Source organism: Acomys minous (assembly GCF_964271855.1).
Source record: "Acomys minous genome assembly, chromosome: 14".
In the NCBI taxonomy this organism is placed as follows: Eukaryota; Metazoa; Chordata; class Mammalia; order Rodentia; family Muridae; genus Acomys; species Acomys minous.
This window is the reverse complement of record NC_140496.1, coordinates 72,254,907-72,274,765: the sequence shown is the minus strand read 5'-3', so window position 1 is coordinate 72,274,765 and position 19,859 is coordinate 72,254,907. Positions and strand designations below refer to the sequence as shown.

At 47.3% G+C, this 19,859-nt stretch overlaps 1 protein-coding gene across 3 annotated transcripts in view; it reads left to right on the top strand.

Annotated features, from left to right (window-relative positions):
* Positions 1-19,859, top strand: part of CDC14A (cell division cycle 14A) — a 160,507-nt gene that overhangs the window by 81,887 nt on the left and 58,761 nt on the right. For all 3 annotated transcript variants that reach the window (XM_084755763.1, XM_084755762.1, XM_084755764.1), the window contains 2 exons: positions 8,612-8,699; positions 19,491-19,721. In XM_084755763.1, coding sequence (XP_084611889.1) covers positions 8,612-8,699; positions 19,491-19,721 — 319 coding nt within the window. The remainder of the gene's footprint in view (positions 1-8,611; positions 8,700-19,490; positions 19,722-19,859) is intronic.

Below are 19,859 nucleotides of genomic sequence, written 5' to 3'. Positions count from 1 at the left end.
CCCCCCTTTAATTGAAAATAGATTTTTTAACCCTCACGTACAGTCCTGAGTACAGGTTCCCCTCTCTCTATTCCTCCAGGTTTCTCCCCCTTCCCTCTCCTATCTGCATCCACCCCCCCCCATTAGAATATAAACAGGCTTCTAAGGGATTATAGTAGAATAATATAAAATGAAATAAAATATGATAAGATAAAACAAAAACTAGTATATAGGAAAAGCCAAACATACTAAAGGAGCCCAAGAAAAGGCACAAGAAACAGATATAGGTGCAGAGACCCATTGGGTTGCTGCACAATCAGGAGTCATGTAAAAACACTGAATTTGAAGCCATAATATATACTTAAAGGGCTTTGTAGAGTAAAAAGAGAGGAGTAAAAAGTATGTATAAATAAAATAAAAATAGAAAATAAGGTAAAATGAGAGAGAGAGAGAGAGAGAGAGAGAGAGAGAGAGAGAGAGAGGGAAGAGAGAGGGAGAACAAGAAACCTCCAAAGACTCCGTTGACCATCTACTGCTAGGCATGAGGCTCACCCTTAAGAGTAGTTGTTTCCCTGGTGAGACTCATTTGCAAGAGGTTATCAGTTGGAGATTGTTCTGTGTTAGGTATGAGGGCCTGCGCTCACTTCTTCCTTCAGCTCTACAATCCAATCTGGGGCCAACCCGTGCAGGCCTTGTGCATGCTGCTACAGTCTCTGTGCATAGGAGTCATTTTTTTTTTTTTAAAGAATAGGTCTATTTGGTTTTCTCCTTGGTCCCTAGGCCATCTAGTCCCAACTTCATAGTCACAAGGTTCCATTTTGTGGAATGGGTCTTAAGTCAAATCAGATACTGGGTTACTCCCACAAGCTTTGGGCCACCATTGCACAAGCATATCTTGCAGGCAGGACACCATTGTAGATGAAAGAGTTTGTGGTTAGGCTGCAGTTTACGTTTCCCCTTTGGTAGCATGCAGAATAGCTTCCTGTACCAAAGATGTTGGCGCACAGGGATGAAGGCTCTATGTGGGTACCAGCTCAACTTCTCCATGCTCAGTGGGTTTTGTAGGTGCTGACTTCAGCAATGGGGTCTTTGGCTGTCAGTTTGTGGAGCGCAACCTATAGTCTAGGCAGCAGTGTGGGTTGTTTGGATACTCCCATGGGATGGGCCCCTTTGGCCAACAACTCAATAAGAAATAACCCACTCCTGGTTTGGAAGCTTCATTTGGGGACAAGAGATGTCCAGTTGGGGCTCTATCTCCCCCAGTATTTGGTGATTTCATTTAGATTGCTTGTGTGTGTGTGTGTGTGTGTGTGTGTGTGTGTGTGTGTGTGTATGTGTATATATATATATATATTTTGGAAGCTCTTTCCTATATTAGGTTTCCATACTGCCCCTCTAATGGCCCTTAATTTTAGCTGTATCTCCCCATATTCCGCCCTCACCTCTCTTTTACCTCCCGCTCTCCACTAGATCACCCCTCCCCCTCCATTTGTCTATAACTAGCTATTCTATTTCCCTTTCCTGGGGAGATCTGTATGCCACCTAGTCCCTTACCCTATACCTAACCTCCATTGTTCTATGGATTATAGCTTGATTGTCATTGACTTAAGAGCTACTATCCACATATAAGCAAACATATACTCTATTTGTCTTTCTGGGTCTTGGTTACCTCACTCAGTTTTTTTTTTTTATATAGCTCTGTCCATTTACACTGATTTTTATGACTTCATTTTTAAATGGCTGAGTAGTGCTCTATTGTGAAAATTTTATATCTATCTGTTGGGTGACATCTAGGTTGCTTCCAATTTCTGGCTATTATGAATAAAATAGCAGTGAACGTGGTTGGGCCAGTGTCTCTGAGGTAGGCTGAAATGTTCTTTGGGTATATGCCCAAGAGTGGTATAGCTGGATCTTAAGCAGATCAATTCCCATCTTCCTGTGGGACCACCATACCGATTTCAATAGTGGCTGCATAAATTTGCACTCCCACCAGCAGTGGCTGAGCACTCCCCTTACTCTACGTTCTTGCCAGCATAAGCTGTCACTTGTTTTATTGATCTTACTCATAGACACTTCTTTACTAAACTGCGTTTAATATGTAATATGGCTTGGGAAGGCTAGGCACTTGGGAAGCTGAGGCAGGAATTGCCACAAAATTCAAGGCTACTCTGAATTACTGAGACCCTGTCTCAAATAATACCAACCAACCAACCAACCAACCAACCACTAAGCCAGTGAGGCCATGTGTGACATTAAAGAGTTCTTTCTCCATTTTTATGCTTGTGTGTGGTGTGCCTGTATGCATATGCATGGTTTTGCATGTGTGTGGCCCACCATGTTTGTGTGTGGTGGATGTATACATGTGTGTATGAGCATGTGGAGGCCTAAGGTTAATAAATCATCTATTATTCTTCTACCTTATTCAATTAGGAATAGTTGGTCTCTCAGTCAGATTCAGAGCTCACCAACATGTTCCACGAATCCCCTGTCTTGGCCTTTGGAGGCTAGAGTTACAGGCAGGCTGTCAAACCCACCAGATGGTTATGTAGGTAGGTTTCAGGGGAATTCCAGGGCTGGTCCTCACACTTGCATGGTGGGTGCACTAACTGCTGAGTCATCTGCTCAGCCCTTTAAAAGATGTTTCTGTGATCAGAATGCTACGTGCAAACACAGAGGATAGGTCAACAGACTGTAAGTACTTGCTTCAGGTCTAATGATGAACCAGTGCCCATTACTCAAAGGTCACATCTACTGTTACCTGCCATTCAAGAATCTAAAGCATGCCATCTATAATTAGTCACATTGAATATTAAATATTCCAGTAGCCACATTTAGAAATGCTGAAAAGAAATGGTTGAAGGCATTTTAAATAATACATTTCAGTTAATTCAGTATTTCTGACATATTTCAAAATGTAGTTAATATAGAGATTTTTAATGACATATTTTACACTTTTACAACATTATGCCTTCTAAGTCCAGTGTGGAGTTTACACTATGGCATACCTGAATTTGGTCTGTTCACACTTTTAAGACACAGTAGCTAGGATAATTATTCCACAAAATGACAGACTCGGCCATGCTTTGTCATGATCCTCCTGTGTGACGTGAAGCCTAAAGGAACCTATCTCCTTGCTTTATCTGGTCTAAGTGTTCACTGGGAGTCTTTTCAAGATTGTCCAATTTAGAAAGAGTGGAGAAAGATGCCTCAGGAATTTGACTGTTTTCATGTGAGCTGCAGTGGTTCACTCCCTTCAGAACCGAGAAATAGCACCAGATGCTTGGGTCTTCCCAAAAATGCCTTCCAAAATATGGTCTCTTCAGGTCCTCACATCGACCTGTCTGTCCCACTGCTAAGACTCACATTACTCACACAGGCAGAATTCTGTCGGCAATTTGAGGGATCTCCAGAATCAGCTAAGCAGCCAGACAACCAACCAACCAACCAACCAACCAACCGGACAAATATCCGAAGAATGATCTGGAGACTCCATGTAGGAATCAGTGTCAAAACGTCTGTACTTTACAACAGGGCTCATAAAGTGATCTCAAAGAATCCTTTGGGATTCAGCCACTCCTTTGAAATCTAGCCATGGAGCCGTTCAGAAAAAGAACATAGACCTTTAGTCCTAGGGAGAAATGGTGCCCATGAAAGCCCCAGTGGTCAGTTCACATTGTGCCGCTGTGTACCTGTGTGTACATGGACAGTGTGCCCTCTAGTGGTGAAGTCCCTACAAGACACTCTTCTGCTTTGAGGACCTGCAGTGTCAGCAGTTAGTTTTTCCTATATTATTTTGGGAGTAAGTTGTTCTTAACAAACAAGACCTAAAGACTATTGCCTGTTAATGATGATGTGTTTACTTTCTGTCCCCCCAGGAAGGATTTGGAGCTAGACCCTCAATTCATTAGTTCCCTCTGCTTTCTAGAAGGCATTCTGTTCTTTCTGAGTGGTCCATGATCAGGTGACCTCACAGGAAAATGCAGAGTGAGGTCATTCACTAGCAGTGCCTTGTTTCTAGTTGTGGGTGGTAATGGCTGAAGAAGAAACGCAGAGAAAGGGACTTCAGTGGTGACCTTGTTTTGGGTGGGGGGGGGGCACTTATCACTGTGGCTCACAGTTATTACCTTACCTCACTGGCCCATGCCATTTCAAAGAGTTGCCTTAAGTAGCCTCCTAGAGAAAAGACAGAGTTCAAAGTTCAAGATCAACTTCATCCCTGGACAATTACTTAGATGGCTTTCTTTGGGCTATTTTATATCTGTCATTATCTCCCCTAACCTAATAAGTCTTCCCCCACTTTTGGAAAAAAAATGCTTTCTGTGAAATAGTACTGTCAGTAGGAGGGTTGTTTTTCAGACTGTCAAGCTTTTGGTGACCTGACCTTGCTTTCTCATACACTGATAATCTGGGTCACATCTTTGACCTTGGTAAGAGAGAGCCAACACCTGGCTACTGTTGGCCTGATTACAGAGGGACTCCTGCTTGCTCAGGTGCAGGGGCCCTGCACAGGGCTGCTTATTTGTTTCTACCATGGCACACAGAGGTCATGATCACACCTGCTCAATGCCCAGTAAATACACGTCACACCTGCCAGCAACTGGGACCTCTGCTTGTCTCAGTCCCTGCCCAGGTGGCTCCATCCCCAGCACACTGACTGGGAAACGTTGCTTCTCAAAAAGTAATGCTAGGACCACGGAGATGGTTCAGTTGGCAAAAGGTTGGCCAAGCGAGCATGAAAACCAGGCTGTAGATTCCCCAAACCTATGTCTGGTGGCATGCCATCTGTGATGCTGGCACATGGTAGAGATGCACGAGAGGGTTGAGATAGGAGGACCAGTCTATTTATGTGGCTCACTGAGTCATTCTCAGGCCTGTGTGGCTCATCTCCTGCAGTGTGAGATGATACTGTTTACACATCTGGGTCTTCCGTGTTCTCTGTGCGCTTGTGGGCAGAAAATGCATGAGTAAATTAACCCAGTAGCAGCGGAGACACACCACCACAGGCAGGCAGGCAGTGTTTAAGAAATGAGATGACTAACAAACAGGTGAGCGAATGAACATCAAAAGTGGAGTGTAGCACGTCGCAGGGCACCTCACGTGACCTGTTTTCAGTGGAAACTGACTGAAACCTTTAAAAAAAAAGAATTTTAAAATTATAATTTAATTATAGCATTTCTCTTTTCCCCTCCCTGCCTTCCATATATCTCTCCTCACTCTCCTTCAAAGTCACCGCCTCTTTTGTCACGAATTATTATTGAACTCAAATGTGTACATATTTATACATATATATTCCTAAATACAATCTGCTCGTGCATATAATGCTACCTGTATTTATGTTTTTGGGGCTGACCATTTTGTACCAGTGTGCTCTTCTCTGGGGAGGGACATCTCTCCCATTCCAATATTTTTGTCAGTTGTCTATGGTTCTTCGTGTAGAGTCGAAGTCTCGTGGGCTTTTTTTTTCCTGTCTAGTTTGGTGTGTTCATCAGTATGATACTTGTTCAGCTCATATTTGGGCAGTCATGTTGGTGAGACTTTTGGGGTGTAGCTTCTGATATCGTTAGGAGACACAATCTCACAGCGAACTCCCTAGACTGTGACTTTTAATTAAGAACTTGTTCTTTTTTTTTTTTTCATTGAGTATACACAAGCCATTCTTTTATTGGTTTGTATTATATAATAAACATGAAATGTCACAAACTTATAAAAAAAACAATATGAACTATAATAGAAAGCTGCAATCATACTTTGCTTTGGGCAATAGTGACTTGTGAACCATATCTAAGCTGAAAATTATTGGGTGCGAAGAACTCCTTCTTATTTTTGTAGCAACCCTCCACGGCACTTAGAATGCTTTTTTGAAATGATGTACCTTTCTTTCATCATTGGCTCATCTATGCTGGAAGAAATTATAACTTCAAAAAAAATCAGTTATTTGCCACATAGATCACTGGTTAGTGGAATCTAAGGTTGGATTTCTATGGGATAACAACTTAGTTTATTGTATGACTCGGAACTGTCTAGGCTGACCATAGCCTCCATTGCATCAGGAAACTGGCATAGTGACCAGTGGTGTTGACTCTGAGTTTTCCCTTCAGCACAGTCCGTGAGAACCAGTGGAGTTCGTTAGGTCATCCATCTCAGGCCAGCAGCAGGAGTCAAGTGTGTGATGGGGCAAGGCTGTGCTTGGGAGTGGCTCTGTAGAGCAAACCGGACTGGAATCTGGATGCCATTTGCCCCGTGATTTTCTGTTGTTCCTAGACTGTGGGCAGGACTGCCTACTCCTGCCCTAGGACTGGGGTCAGGGAGGCCTCAGGGCGCAGATGTGTGGGCATGTCCTCAGCCATCTGGAGCAATTACAGAGGTGTACCTCCCATGGGGATCTGGCTAGGAGAACTATTTGAAGCATGCTTCTGGAACCATCCTGCTGTATTTATTTCACCACTCAAAGTTTAAGATCACCAAATTCCTTCCTGGACACTACAGCTGCTATTGGAGAGTGACCTAGGGCTTCCTCATGTGCGGATAGATTACACTCATGGCTAGTCACAGGTCACGTTCTCCAGGCTATAAAACGTGTTAGGGTAGATTCTCTCCTAAACAATCCCTCATGTTTTCTCTCCATCTCTAATTATTGTTTGATTTATTTTATTTCCTTTCTCTCCCTTCTCTGCTTTCTCTCTTTGTTTCTCTCTGAGTTTTGTTTTCGCTTCCCTGATATTGGGTCTCACTGTAGTCCAACTGGCCTGGTACTCATAGCAGACCTCTTGCCTTAGCTTCCCACGTGCTGGGATTTTAGGTACGTTCTTTAACTTCCAAATTATCTGAGGTGTGGTCTATGTAGCTATTATGGTTTGATGTTCCTGTCAACATAGGAGTGTCCAAAACCAAGCCAGTCTCTAATTGTGAAAACATTTTCCTTCCTCATCTTGTAAGATGGCTACTCTTGCCATTTTCTTCCTGCCGTCTCTGATCATCTTTCTCAAGGTTCCTTGTGAGCCTTTTTGTTCCCTTTGCCCACCCCAAACCCTAGAAACCTCATGATTTTTGGATGAACAATGGTTTCTGTGATTCAAGTACACTGACTTTTAAGTTTCAATAACAACATGTGTACTGCTTGCTGTTCCCAGGCCTTTATATCTTGAGCACTAATATGACATCAGCAAGCGTACTGGATTTTTCCACCCTGTGGTTGAGTCTGCAGAGGTGCTCACTTGGCCTGGAATGTTGGAACAACCTCTCAAATATCCCTACCCTGTTGCTCTCCCTTACCCACTGTCTGTCTTCCCAACTGTCTGTCTACCATTGTAGCGCTCACTCCCAGTTGTTACTAGTTGAGGGGGCATAGGCAACACACATTGGACACGCCCCCTTTCTTCCATCATTCTCACTCAAAAGTAGAACTAAATCAATCATCTGGACATGGAAATGTAGTTTTAACCCAACAACTCAAATATTGACTATGGTTAAGCTCATAAAGGGTCCAGCTTCACGACATTTGTACTTATGCATTAAGCTGTACTGTCAATGTGTGTTTATTGTTTCAGAGGTTAGAAAAATGCAAAAACATCCTTATGATTTTTTAAAAAGACATCGCAATTGTTGTCTTTGCTTTTTTTTTTTTTTTAAGCACTCTTTCTGCCACCCTCCTGGATGATGTGGAGACTTGGGCCAAGGGTGGAGTTGGGTGTGGAGGTGTGAATATTTTGTAATGTTTTATGTAGAAGTCTCCCAACTACCTGCAAAGTCTTGGGTATAACCCAATCTCTGTCCCAGTCCTGATAGCTTGTAGCACAAGGGAAGGGAGAGAAAGGGAGGTGGTACTGGAATGCGGGAAGGTGACTCATTTCTTGGTCTTTAGGACTTTTCTGATGATCACTTTGACTATGTTAACCAGAGGTTAGTAAATATTTAATCAGTCAGCAGATACATTTCTTTTGGTTTCATAGGATTTAAAAACATATTTAAATATAGTCAATATTTCAAAGAAAGAGTTCCCTGGGAAGTCTATTTGGAAGGTCAGCTGCAGTGTCAGCTTTCCAGGGTGACCAGTTGGCCCCAGCTGGCAGCCTTTATTTGGGTTTGGCGCCCCCTGCAGGAGGCCTTGGCTGAGAGGTTTATGGTGCCTCATCCGTCCTTCCTGCCCTTTGCCAGTCCTTAAATCAGCATTGAAAGCAGACATATGCAGCCACAACAACAAAAACTGGAAAAAGAGAGTATGTTTATTGTGACTAGATATTCATACTTTTTTCATAATTTAAACCCTGTCTACCATGTTCATAAAATGGCTCATATTTCCCATTTTTCCCTTCTCTCAGCATAGTTATTTTTCTGGAATAAAAATATTTTCATCTTATTTCAGTGTAGGCTGACCAGGAGCTAAGTTTGTCGTAAGACAAATGACCTCTTCATACAATCTAGATTCTTTTCATCATCTGAGTAAAAACTTTTCTTAAATGAAGTAGATTTTTAAATAGTTTTTTAAAAAAAGGTGCATCTTGACACTTGTATTAGTTTCTCTTAATGCAATTAGTGTAGTACTGATACTGTGATAAGTTATTTGTAAGGACTGTCTATAAAGTATAAAAATTATAAGCTATTTTTCTTTTCTTTTCCTCCAAAATTCTGCCAGAGAGTTGAAAATGGGGACTTCAACTGGATCGTTCCAGGAAAATTTTTAGCATTTAGTGGACCACATCCTAAAAGCAAAATTGAAAACGGTAGGTCGTGCTCTCCACCTAAACATTTATTTTAGTTCACTTTTGTTACTTTCTCTGTTTCTATATACAATTCTTCCCTTTCACTAATACCCTTTAAGGAATATTTATTCATAATTTTCAAAATTGAACAGAACTAGCTTGTGTGTTACAACTTCTAGCACTATGAGCTGTAGCCCTGTTTTATTTTATATTTAAAAGCAGGTTTGTTTTATTTTTTAAGTATGTGAGTGTGTATGTGTGTGTGCGCGTGCGCTCCTGCATTTGTGTGTCTTCGTGCACGTGTGTACATGGACTATGTTGCATGTAGAGTGCAGAAGAGGCCATCAGGTCCCCTGGGGCTGGAGCTGGAGGCGGTTGGTGGTGCGCTGCTTGACACGGGTGCTCGGAACCTGGCTTTGGTCCACTGGAAGAGCACTCCACACTCTTAGCTTGTGAACCATCTCTCCAGCTACCCAAAACCTTGCTTTAAGACACAAGCTTTCAGGCTGCCATAAACAGGTCATTTACTTTATTTGGGTAGATTAAGAAGAATCTGAGAAGTAGACTGGTCAAACCATTGAGCAGAGGCCAAATTCTGGCGAGCACATGTAGCTGAAGCAGTTTTAGTTAAGACTGATGTTTAATGAGAGCAGTGCTTCTCAACCTACCTAATGCCGCGACCCTTTAATACCGTTTCTCATGTTGTGGCGACCCCCAAACATAAAATTATTTTGTTGTTACTTCACAACTTCAATTTTCCTGCTGCTATGAATAGTAATATAAATATCTGTTATGCGACCCTGTGACAAAATCATTCAACCCTTAGGGGGTTGTGACCCACAGGTTGAGAACCACCGAGCTAGAGTCTCCTGCCTAAGAGCTGATGTTCTGTAGGTGCTGCGTCATGGTTTTTTTGGTAGAGAACTTTAACTTAAAAACTTTTTGAGATTAAAATAATCTTATAGTAAGATTAGTAATTCTGATCCAATTACAAGGAAAGCTTGGCATTTCTACTAAATTTTAAGAAACCATATCTTCTGATGAAGGCGAGAGAGGGGTTTCTTAGTAGAAAATCTGGTTTCTTCTTTTTTTAAATAAATATTTTAATGTCTATCCCAGAATTTCATATGTGTATACACAATATATCTTTGTCATGTCGGATCTCTAAATCCCACTCTGGTTCCCCTTAGGACCTCCAGTTCTTTCCCTCACATCTTCATGTCTTTTTCATAAAAAACAAAAACAACAATAAAACCACACTGAGTCCAGTTAGTGCTGCCCCTTTGAACTGGTGTGGGCCCGTGCAACTCAAGCAAGAGTAAGTTCTGGTAGCCACACGCCCAATATCAAAGGCTTCCTCCACCTCTAAAGTCCATCAATTTCCAATCTAAGGATGGAACCTTATGAGCCCCTCTCCCAGCCGTGCTGAAATGCCGATTTCAGCTTGATTTTGGGCAGTCTTGTGCAAGTGACTACAGCTACTGAGTTCATAAGTGCAACAGCCACGCCATGTCTAGAAAGTAGCTCTCTACATTACAGTGCCATAGCTCTAACATTCCGTCTGTCCTCTCTTTTTAAATAGTTCTTGGGCTTCTGTGGTTTGTGTGTGTGTGTGTGTGTGTGTGTGTGTGTGTGTGTGTGTGTGAGACTTGGAGAGGGAGAAAGGAGAGGGAGGGAGGGAGAGAAGGAGGGAGAGATAAAGAGAGGGAGGGAGGGAGGGAGGGAGGGAGGGAGGGAGGGAGGGAGGGAGAAAGAAGTGTCGCTGAGCACTCAACTTCCTCTTCACATTCTAACCAAATTAGTGAATGTCTGCATTGACTGATGCCCACGGCTTCTCTGGCCAAGGCTGAGAGCAGCACTAATTTATGGGCATGAACAAAAATATTTAGAGAGCAGTGTGACCGGGTGTCCAGTCAGCAAAATGACAGTAGTCGATCGCCTACCTCCCCAGTCACAGGCTTTCCAGATCTGTTCTAGCTTGTTTTTTCTGTGTCCTTTGTCTGAAATGTGTTGTGCCATGAGCGATAGGGGCTTACCATCTGGCTATAGGTGGATAGGTAAGGAAAAGCTGAGATTGGGAAACATTTAAAACGATCAAGTAGCTGTTGTTGGGTGGGAGCTAAAGGAAGTCCTGTGATCGTGGGGCCCAGGCAGAAAACACGTGTGAATGTTAAGAGTGTGTGTGAACAGAGAGCAACCAGGGCACTCACTGAGCTACCTTGACTCATGTTGTTTTGGCAGTGAGAAGATAACAGTCTGTTTTTTTAAAAAAATAAATTTGAATTCGTTAATGAATTATAACTAGGATAAAACATGTATTTTGGATTTTAGATTTCAAAACAATTCTTCCTTCCTTCCTTTCTTTTTTTCTTCTTTTTGTTTTTTTGTTTTTTTGACATGTAGCCTTGGTTGCCCTGGAACTTGATCTGTAGACTAGTCTAGCCTTGAACTCACAGAGATCCGAGAGCTGAGATTAAAGGTGTGCGCCACCACGCCTGGCTTCAAAACAATTCTTGTAATGGGAAATGTGAAACACACACACACACACACACACACACACACACACACACACACACACACGAGGATAGCAGGCTAGTTTGAGACAAAGAATCCCAGAAGTTGACTGTATGTCCATTTAATGAGAGAAGCCTGGCTCCTCTGTTCCCTACTGGTTGTGGAACCTGCAGTGGCTTTTCTGCCTTCTAGGAGCATCAATTCCCTTGTATGGCCCAATGAGGAGAATAGACCACATCTTTAGGCAGCCAGTGAGGATCCCAGATAATGGGCCTTAAGGTATCATTTCCCTTAGCAGATATACAACTATATTTTTTACCACGGATGAGCCACTTAACTCAGCATTTCCTCACATTTCCAACTTTAAAGTGAAGGGCTAGGAAGAGATGAACTGAAGTCTCTCTTAGGTCTGAAATTGTGTTGAGTTGCTCTTTAGTGCCTCTGGGTCCCGTGAGTCACTGATGCCATGCCGCCATCTAGTGGCAAGATGGAGTAAGGGTTGGGTGAGCCGTCCATCTGCTCTGGGTGGACTGGTAGATTCCCACCCAGTGCTAAAACTAGTTCCTCACAACTATAGGATGACAGCGCCAGCCACACATTTGTTGAGAGGTCGTAGGAGTATTCCATTTGTATTATTCCTTGGTTTCAGTTAATTCAAAGTCATTTTTAAGAGTTTTCTTTTTCTTCCTTCCTTTCTTTTTTTTACCCAGCTTAGTGTCCTGATGAATAGGATGGAGTTGGGCCTTATCCAAAATAAGCACCAGCATAGGTGCTTTGAGTTACAGGGTTTAAATGCTGGCTAGCTAAGTGTGCTTGGGCCAGTAAACTGTGCAGGTGTCACTTATTCTGCAACTGTAGTGTTTAATGAGATAATCCATATGTGGTCCCTTGCAAGTGATCAGTAAAATTAGGTAATATTACTGTCCTCACCATTAGCTCAGTGTCCCAGTACCATGTGTTTACAAGTGTGCCATGGCTTCCTTCTCAAAAGATGTCCATGCTTTCTCTTACAGTTTAGCTGTATTAGCTCAAGGCCCCACTTGTTCTCACGGACAACCATGTGTAAGGAGAAGGTCTTGCCCCTTGGTGGTAGGGCGAGCAGAGGCTCCCAGTGCCACAGCCAAGCTGGGTGTCCCCTGGACACAGAGTCCCTCGGATGGCTTTTGTTTCCTCATGGCAACCACTGCATTCTTTCCTTTGCCCCATGAGTCTGTAGTCGGGAGATGAGGGAGCTGTCTAGACTTACCGACTTGGTTTCTGGCAGTAGAAGAGCATGTGTTTGCTCTCTCTGTGGATGGATTGCTGTGTTCACACAGGAGTTGTGAGGTGAGTTCCCTGTAACCTGTTTGCTCAAGTGCAGCCAGGTTGAGACTAGTAAATCCTGCTTTCCAGCTCTGCCTCCATCTTGGGCGGAGGTCCAAGCATACCAATAGTGCAACTCCTTGCTGGTAGGAGACCCAATACTGATAAATGAACTAAAACAACATCTACTGGCCTATGTGAGGTAGCTCATAAATGGCAAGAGAAGGCTGGAGAACTAGAAAATGGGCAATAGCCAGAAGAAACAGCGTGTCTTCAGGGTCTACAAAGGAGAACAGGACAATGCCCAAGGATTCCATCCAGAAGTTATTTTTATGTACTCGTTTTAAAATTTATTCATTTAAGTAAAAAAAAAATTAGCATGCACAGTATTAGATATCATTGTGGTATTTTTGAAACAAATATGTTTGAGTCCCCTTCCCATCATCTCTCCCACTGCCCCATATCCAGCCCTCCATCATCTCTCCTGCTGCCCCATATCCAGCCCTCCATCATCTCTCCTGCTGCCCCACACCCCAGCCCTCCATCATCTCTCCTACTGCCCCACACCCCAGCCCTCCATCATCTCTCCTGCTGCCCCATATCCAGCCCTCCATCATCTCTCCTGCTGCCCCACACCCCAGCCCTCCATCATCTCTCCTGCTGCCCCATATCCAGCCCTCCATCATCTCTCCAGCTGCCCCACACCCCAGCCTTCCATCATCTCTCCTGCTGCCCCACACCCCAGCCCTCCATCATCTCTCCAGCTGCCCCATATCCAGCCCTCCATCATCTCTCCTGCTGCCCCATATCCAGCCCTCCATCATCTCTCCTGCTGCCCCATATCCAGCCCTCCATCATCTCTCCAGCTGCCCCACACCCCAGCCCTCCATCATCTCTCCTACTGCCCCACACCCCAGCCCTCCATCATCTCTCCTGCTGCCCCATATCCAGCCCTCCATCATCTCTCCTGCTGCCCCATATCCAGCCCTCCATCATCTCTCCTGCTGCCCCATATCCAGCCCTCCATCATCTCTCCTGCTGCCCCACACCCCAGCCCTCCATCATCTCTCCTGCTGCCCCACACCCCAGCCCTCCATCATCTCTCCTGCTGCCCCACACCCCAGCCCTCCATCATCTCTCCTGCTGCCCCATATCCAGCCCTCCATCATCTCTCCTGCTGCCCCGTATCCAGCCCTCCATCATCTCTCCAGCTGCCCCATATCCAGCCCTCCATCATCTCTCCTGCTGCCCCGTATCCAGCCCTCCATCATCTCTCCTGCTGCCCCATATCCAGCCCTCCATCATCTCTCCTGCTGCCCCGTATCCAGCCCTCCATCATCTCTCCTGCTGCCCCATATCCAGCCCTCCATCATCTCTCCAGCTGCCCCATATCCAGCCCTCCATCATCTCTCCTACTGCCCCACACCCCAGCCCTCCATCATCTCTCCAGCTGCCCCATATCCAGCCCTCCATCATCTCTCCTGCTGCCCCGTATCCAGCCCTCCATCATCTCTCCTGCTGCCCCGTATCCAGCCCTCCATCATCTCTCCAGCTGCCCCACACCCCAGCCCTCCATCATCTCTCCTACTGCCCCACACCCCAGCCCTCCATCATCTCTCCAGCTGCCCCATATCCAGCCCTCCATCATCTCTCCTGCTGCCCCGTATCCAGCCCTCCATCATCTCTCCTGCTGCCCCATATCCAGCCCTCCATCATCTCTCCTGCTGCCCCACACCCCAGCCCTCCATCATCTCTCCTACTGCCCCACACCCCAGCCCTCCATCATCTCTCCTGCTGCCCCATATCCAGCCCTCCATCATCTCTCCTGCTGCCCCATATCCAGCCCTCCATCATCTCTCCTGCTGCCCCATATCCAGCCCTCCATCATCTCTCCTGCTGCCCCACACCCCAGCCCTCCATCATCTCTCCAGCTGCCCCGTATCTAGCCCTCCATCATCTCTCCAGCAGCCCCATATCCAGCCCTCCATCATCTCTCCTACTGCCCCATATCCAGCCCTCCATCATCTCTCCTGCTGCCCCATATCCAGCCCTCCATCATCTCTCCAGCTGCCCCATATCCAGCCCTCCATCATCTCTCCTGCTGCCCCACACCCCAGCCCTCCATCATCTCTCCAGCTGCCCCATATCCAGCCCTCCATCATCTCTCCTGCTGCCCCACACCCCAGCCCTCCATCATCTCTCCTGCTGCCCCATATCCAGCCCTCCATCATCTCTCCAGCTGCCCCATATCCAGCCCTCCATCATCTCTCCTGCTGCCCCATATCCAGCCCTCCATCATCTCTCCAGCTGCCCCATATCCAGCCCTCCATCATCTCTCCTGCTGCCCCACACCCCAGCCCTCCATCATCTCTCCAGCTGCCCCATATCCAGCCCTCCATCATCTCTCCTGCTGCCCCACACCCCAGCCCTCCATCATCTCTCCTGCTGCCCCATATCCAGCCCTCCATCATCTCTCCAGCTGCCCCATATCCAGCCCTCCATCATCTCTCCTGCTGCCCCATATCCAGCCCTCCATCATCTCTCCAGCTGCCCCATATCCAGCCCTCCATCATCTCTCCTGCTGCCCCATATCCAGCCCTCCATCATCTCTCCTGCTGCCCCATATCCAGCCCTCCATCATCTCTCCAGCTGCCCCATATCCAGCCCTCCATCATCTCTCCAGCTGCCCCACACCCCAGCCCTCCATCATCTCTCCTACTGCCCCACACCCCAGCCCTCCATCATCTCTCCTGCTGCCCCATATCCAGCCCTCCATCATCTCTCCTGCTGCCCCACACCCCAGCCCTCCATCATCTCTCCTGCTGCCCCACACCCCAGCCCTCCATCATCTCTCCTGCTGCCCCACACCCCAGCCCTCCATCATCTCTCCTGCTGCCCCATATCCAGCCCTCCATCATCTCTCCTGCTGCCCCACACCCCAGCCCTCCATCATCTCTCCTGCTGCCCCATATCCAGCCCTCCATCATCTCTCCTGCTGCCCCACACCCCAGCCCTCCATCATCTCTCCAGCTGCCCCACACCCCAGCCCTCCATCATCTCTCCAGCTGCCCCACACCCCAGCCCTCCATCATCTCTCCTGCTGCCCCATATCCAGCCCTCCATCATCTCTCCTGCTGCCCGGTATCCAGCCCTCCATCATCTCTCCTGCTGCCCCATATCCAGCCCTCCATCATCTCTCCTGCTGCCCCATATCCAGCCCTCCATCATCTCTCCTGCTGCCCGGTATCCAGCCCTCCATCATCTCTCCTGCTGCCCCACACCCCAGCCCTCCATCATCTCTCCAGCTGCCCCATATCCAGCCCTCCATCATCTCTCCTGCTGCCCCACACCCCAGCCCTCCATCATCTCTCCTGCTGCCCCATATCCAGCCCTCCATCATCTCTCCAGCTGCCCCATATCCAGCCCTCCATCATCTCTCCTGCTGCCCCATATCCAGCCCTCCATCATCTCTCCAGCTGCCCCACACCCCAGCCCTCCATCATCTCTCCAGCTGCCCCATATCCAGCCCTCCATCATCTCTCCAGCTGCCCCATATCCAGCCCTCCATCATCTCTCCAGCTGCCCCATATCCAGCCCTCCATCATCTCTCCAGCTGCCCCATATCCAGCCCTCCATCATCTCTCCTGCTGCCCCATATCCAGCCCTCCATCATCTCTCCTGCTGCCCCATATCCAGCCCTCCATCATCTCTCCAGCTGCCCCATATCCAGCCCTCCATCATCTCTCCAGCTGCCCCACACCCCAGCCCTCCATCATCTCTCCTACTGCCCCACACCCCAGCCCTCCATCATCTCTCCTGCTGCCCCATATCCAGCCCTCCATCATCTCTCCTGCTGCCCCATATCCAGCCCTCCATCATCTCTCCTGCTGCCCCATATCCAGCCCTCCATCATCTCTCCTGCTGCCCCACACCCCAGCCCTCCATCATCTCTCCTGCTGCCCCACACCCCAGCCCTCCATCATCTCTCCTGCTGCCCCACACCCCAGCCCTCCATCATCTCTCCAGCTGCCCCACACCCCAGCCCTCCATCATCTCTCCTGCTGCCCCATATCCAGCCCTCCATCATCTCTCCTGCTGCCCCACACCCCAGCCCTCCATCATCTCTCCAGCTGCCCCACACCCCAGCCCTCCATCATCTCTCCTGCTGCCCCATATCCAGCCCTCCATCATCTCTCCTGCTGCCCCATATCCAGCCCTCCATCATCTCTCCTGCTGCCCCATATCCAGCCCTCCATCATCTCTCCTGCTGCCCCACACCCCAGCCCTCCATCATCTCTCCTGCTGCCCCATATCCAGCCCTCCATCATCTCTCCTGCTGCCCCATATCCAGCCCTCCATCATCTCTCCTGCTGCCCCACACCCCAGCCCTCCATCATCTCTCCTGCTGCCCCATATCCAGCCCTCCATCATCTCTCCTGCTGCCCCATATCCAGCCCTCCATCATCTCTCCTGCTGCCCCACACCCCAGCCCTCCATCATCTCTCCAGCTGCCCCACACCCCAGCCCTCCATCATCTCTCCTACTGCCCCATATCCAGCCCTCCATCATCTCTCCTACTGCCCCATATCCAGCCCTCCATCATCTCTCCTGCTGCCCCATATCCAGCCCTCCATCATCTCTCCTGCTGCCCCATATCCAGCCCTCCATCATCTCTCCTGCTGCCCCATATCCAGCCCTCCATCATCTCTCCCACTGCCCCACACCCCAGCCCTCCATCATCTCTCCCACTGCCCCACACCTAGCCATCTCTTATAACCTTCCCCTAGTCTCAGTTCTGACTTTCATGTCAGTGTGACCCTCTGACCTTCTTTCCCCTTTTTCCTTCACACCTCTTTTCACCCTCTCTTGGTCTCCTTTTTTAGTTTTCTAGGTTTTACTTGTATCCACATCCATTTTTATAATACATGTATACATTACAAGCTAGGATCCACAGATGAAAGAGAACATGTGGTTTTTGTCTTTCTGAGTTTGGGTCACCTCACTTAATATTTTACTTTCTAGATCCACCCATCTCCATTTTTCTGTAAATTTTATTTTGTTTATGGCTGAGTAAAATCCCATTGTAAATTGGCACCACATTTTCATTATCCACTCATCTGCTAATGGACATTCAGGCCGGTGTCAAATACCCTCTGTTCTGACTAGGGCAGAAATATGTATGCTTGTGTAAGTGTCTTTGTGGCAGGATTGGAGTCCTTTGGATATATGTTCATGAGTGGCTCACTAGGTCATGTGGTTGATCTGTTTTTAATTTTTTGAATAATCTCCATGTGGATTTCCAGAATGGCTGTACTAGTTTGCCCTCCACCCACAGTGAATAAAGGTCCCTCTTTCTATACGTCTCCAACAGCATTTGCCATTGGATTTCTTGATGTTAGCCACAGAGGGAGTTTAATGCAGGGAGGTTTTTGTTTTTTTGTTTTACAGTGAGGAGTGAAAAGAAAGACAGCAATGAAGAGCGCAGAGCGCAGAGGGCTAAGGAGAAGGGAGTGAGTCCCTCTGAGGCTGAAGGGGACGAAAGACGCAAAGGAGAGTTAGGAGGACCAAGGGACTTGGAGGAAGAACACCTGCTGGTGCTCAGAGCTCTGGAGGGAATGACAGCTGCTGTGTAGATTTGGGGCTCGAGGAGTGGGGACTGGAGACGGCATCTGGCCGATTCAGGGCATGCCAAGCTGAGCTTAGGGTTCTGGCTGAAGTGCTGACAGAATCGGGAGAAAGCCTTTCTTTGGTCGTCCTGTCATCTCTCCTATTTTGAGAGCAAAAAGGAAGGATGCTGGACACGTAGTCTGTGTGAACTAGGAGACAGACTCGGGATTACAAAGCATGGCATTGAAGCGCTCGGAGCTGGGAGAAAGCAGAACACGTAGCCAGGAGCACGGTGTGGAAACCCTCTAGTTCATTCTCTGGAGCACATGACCCCCGTGAACTCCTAGTAAGGTCATTTCACTGGCCAGGTCTGCCAAGAATCTGCCAGCAACGGAGGAACCCCAAACAGGTGCCTCCTGAGTGAGGGATAGGTGGAAATTGCTGCATTAGGAAATTAGTCTTATTAGCCTCTTGGGGCTGCAAGGCAAGGTTTACAATGGCCCAAATTCTCAGTGGTCACTTTGGATGGTTGGCCAAGAGTAGATCAGTGACCCAGTTAGCTCTGAAGCTCCCAAGAATGTTCACTTGGTGGGCGGGGGTTTGGGGGGGGGTGGGGGCATGCCAAGACATCTGGAGATCGTCCCCTTTCCATAAAGAAAGTGTCTACCAAAAGCTACTCTCTTAACCTTCCTTTGAAATATAACATTTTCAATTGAGCATGTATATATTTGCATTACACATACGGTTGATTGGAACTCTGTGTATACATACGTGGAGTGGCTGTCAAGTTTAAGACATGGATCCAGTCCAGCACACTGTTGTTAACTGCAGCCGCCATGCCGTACACTAGGGTCCTCTTGTCTATTGGACCCTTCGGCCACCGTTTTCCCAGTTCCCAGCTGTGAACTTCAAGGAGATAATTTTGAGAACTCTTGTTCTATGGATGGAAGCTGAATCTCTGGCTTCAAAAGAAGCCTTAGCTAGCGGAACTGCATTTATTAAGTAAATGATAATGTTTAAGGAGGAATATTATGCCAAACCACCCTAGCACTGCTCTGCACGTTTTTTCTTCAGAACTGCCATTGTTTGGAGCTTCCAAGATTAGGGTTCCAGGATTCGGAGATTGGCATTTTCAACCGTAATGAACTCTTTGCAAAACACAGGTTTTGTTTGTTGGTTTGTCTGTTTGGGTTTTTTGTTTGTTTGTTTGTTTGGGTTGTACCCACCTCTGGTGATTATATTTAGGTCAGCCGCTGCTTTGATGGCTCCTCTGTGACCTTGACACTCTCCCGAAACACTCTTTCCTCCTAACTCTGTGAGATCTGAATACGTTATCGTCAGAGTGAGGTGGAATGCGGCTTTCTGCTGACTGTCCCCGTTTACCTGTAGGTTACCCGCTCCACGCCCCCGAAGCCTACTTTCCGTATTTCAAAAAGAACAACGTGACTGCGATCGTGAGACTGAACAAAAAGATTTACGAGGCGAAACGCTTTACTGACGCCGGCTTCGAGCACTACGACCTGTTCTTCATAGACGGCAGCACCCCGAGCGACAACATTGTGCGGAGGTTCCTGAACATCTGTGAGAACACGGAAGGGGCGATCGCGGTCCACTGCAAAGGTGTGCTCGAGGTCTCAGGGGCCCGCTGTGCTTGGGAAGGGTGAGCCCCTAATAATCAGCAAGACTTGCTGGTGACAGAATACTGTGGGATGGTTTTCTTTTGTGTTAGACAGTTGGAACATGAGCATATTTACGCCG